At 48.4% G+C, this 2,116-nt stretch overlaps 1 protein-coding gene across 1 annotated transcript in view; it reads right to left on the bottom strand.

Moving 5' to 3' along the window:
* TOM1 (target of myb1 (chicken)) overlaps positions 1 to 2,116 on the bottom strand; it is a 15,760-nt gene continuing 13,644 nt past the window's right edge. The window contains exons 13-15 of the mRNA XM_010079745.1: positions 880 to 939; positions 494 to 530; positions 1 to 389 (exon numbers count right to left, since the gene is read on the bottom strand). Of these exons, the coding sequence (XP_010078047.1) occupies positions 241 to 389; positions 494 to 530; positions 880 to 939 (246 nt within the window). The 3' untranslated portion in view covers positions 1 to 240. The remainder of the gene's footprint in view (positions 390 to 493; positions 531 to 879; positions 940 to 2,116) is intronic.

Raw genomic sequence — 2,116 nt, 5'->3', positions numbered from 1 at the left:
GAACTCCCACATTCTCTAGCAGCTTTGAAAACCCCCTTCACAAGTCTACTGTGTGACATCCCTAAACACAACAAAGATTATCTGAAATCTGAAAGCAGCTTAAAAATAAAAACAACTCAAAGGGAGAACAGGAAGAAAGTGGAGGAAGGGGACAGAGTCCTTCCCCTGCTGGCCCCTGGTCAGAGGCAAGCAAAACAGCACACATAGCCTCTTGCTCCACAGCACACCAGTCCATAGCATTCACAAGGCAAACATAGCATCATCTTCCTTTGCTTGCTTCCGATGATGGCTGGCAGCAGGAGGAGAGATGGATGAGCCTGCTGAGGAGCTGGATAAAGTGGGTAGTCGGTCTGCAACTTTAGCTCGCTCTTCCAGAAACTTGTCAAACTCTGGGGCAAGAAAAGAGCAGAGCATTAGCAAGGACGGAGGTTTGTGGAGAAGCCAAAGTGCTGCAAGGAACAGCTGGAGAAAGGGGTTGGCTGGCAAGTCTTACCTTCACTGGTGACACCTTTTGCATCCTCTGACTCTCCCTAGGGAAGGAGGAGAAGGGCATGGTTAGAAGCAAGGTAGACAAAGGCACCTCCACAAATGTGATTCTTTGTCTGCACAGAGGGAGACAGGATAGTGCTCCCCCACTTCTGCAGTACAGACATGCTAGAGTGGCCCTGAGCCTCGATGCATTAGCTGTGCCTCCTAGAAGGCTAATTACACTAGTGTAGTATCCCAAACCCTGTGTCCTTGGCTTTCCCCCCTTGCTCCCTACGAGCAGCCTGTGCCACACATTCAGCAGTGCCCGCGCTATTGTACACTGCCTAAAATCCAGCCCTGCAGAAAACTCTGGCAGGACTGCTGTCTCCAGGAAGGCAGCCCCTCACTTACCACGTCAGTGGAGAGCCACTTTTCTATGTCTTCCATGAAATTGGCTTGGGGAACCGGCACCTGGGACAGAAGGAAAGAGAGCAATGAGGCCAAGTAAAGGATAGGATGTTCCAGGAAATACACTCTGCAAAAAGAAAGTCCAACCCAAAAGCTAAACCTCTTGCCCAACCTTTCAGTCAGCTCAGGCCCTTTCAAATCCAGCCAGTGCCACTGCAAGCTACCAATGCCACTGCTCACCTGCTCCCTCTGCCCCACCCACATCCAGACAAGCACAGTTTTCAGTATACGTGCCATTAAAAGCATCTGGGGTTTGGTGGTTGGCTTTGGGATATTAGGACTGGACCTGACTTTCTATTTGGGTGACGACTCATTAGGCAGAAGTTGGCTGTTTGTGTTAGGCAGACAGAGAACAAGAGACATGCTTTTCTCCACACCTCCCTCCTTCTACAAACCAGTGATGGTCTGATGTCAGAGTCTGCGATGCTGAAGATATTGGACATGCCATGTTTGGTACCACATTAAAGGGTAAAAACACTTGGCAAGAAGTGATTCCCTGGTGGGATCATGGGGCACAGCAGGATTTGGCATCACACCAAACTACAGAAACAGACACATCAAAAAGAAAGTCTTCTACAATTAAAGTAAATGTTATGTCCAGTAGGGACAAGGGTAGCTCAGAAGACTTCATGTCCTAATTTAAGCAGCAAAGAGACATCTTCCTAGTGGACAGAGATAATCTTGAGGGAAATTAAGTCCGATTCAAAACCCCAGATCCTTTTCTCCAGTCATGAGCTCCTGAACAAAGCTGAACAAGGAGCAGCCCTTGATAAAGGCTCCACAAGCAGAAGCATGAGAGAGTATCTGGCGGAACTTATTTGTTTCCTAATATGTATGGCTCCCTTACTCTCAAGAAAACAGCAAGACCAAGAAAAAGAGCAACCCCTTCTTATCAAGGACAGGCAGGTTTCCCCAAACCAGGGAGCAAATGCAGATAGTTACCACAGCTGGCAGATGGATGAATGGGGATGGAAGAGGATTAGAGAAGTTTCAAAGCGAAGTGGCTTTGTCTACCCAGAGAGGAACTCTTTGCGGTAGAAGTGCATTCAAGCCAACTGAACAGCATGTGGGGAAACTTCCTAGAGCAGACATCAGTCTGGGCAGTGCCCATTTCAGGAAGACAGGCTAACAAGCTTCAGACCTGTGAGTGTGTAAAAGCCTCAGTGTGCCTAAGGGGATG

The sequence above is a fragment of the Pterocles gutturalis genome, unplaced genomic scaffold, assembly GCF_000699245.1.
Source record: "Pterocles gutturalis isolate BGI_N339 unplaced genomic scaffold, ASM69924v1 scaffold21519, whole genome shotgun sequence".
In the NCBI taxonomy this organism is placed as follows: domain Eukaryota; kingdom Metazoa; phylum Chordata; class Aves; order Pterocliformes; family Pteroclidae; genus Pterocles; species Pterocles gutturalis.
Note: the sequence above shows the minus strand (reverse complement) of the source record. Positions and strands in the feature narration are given on the sequence as shown.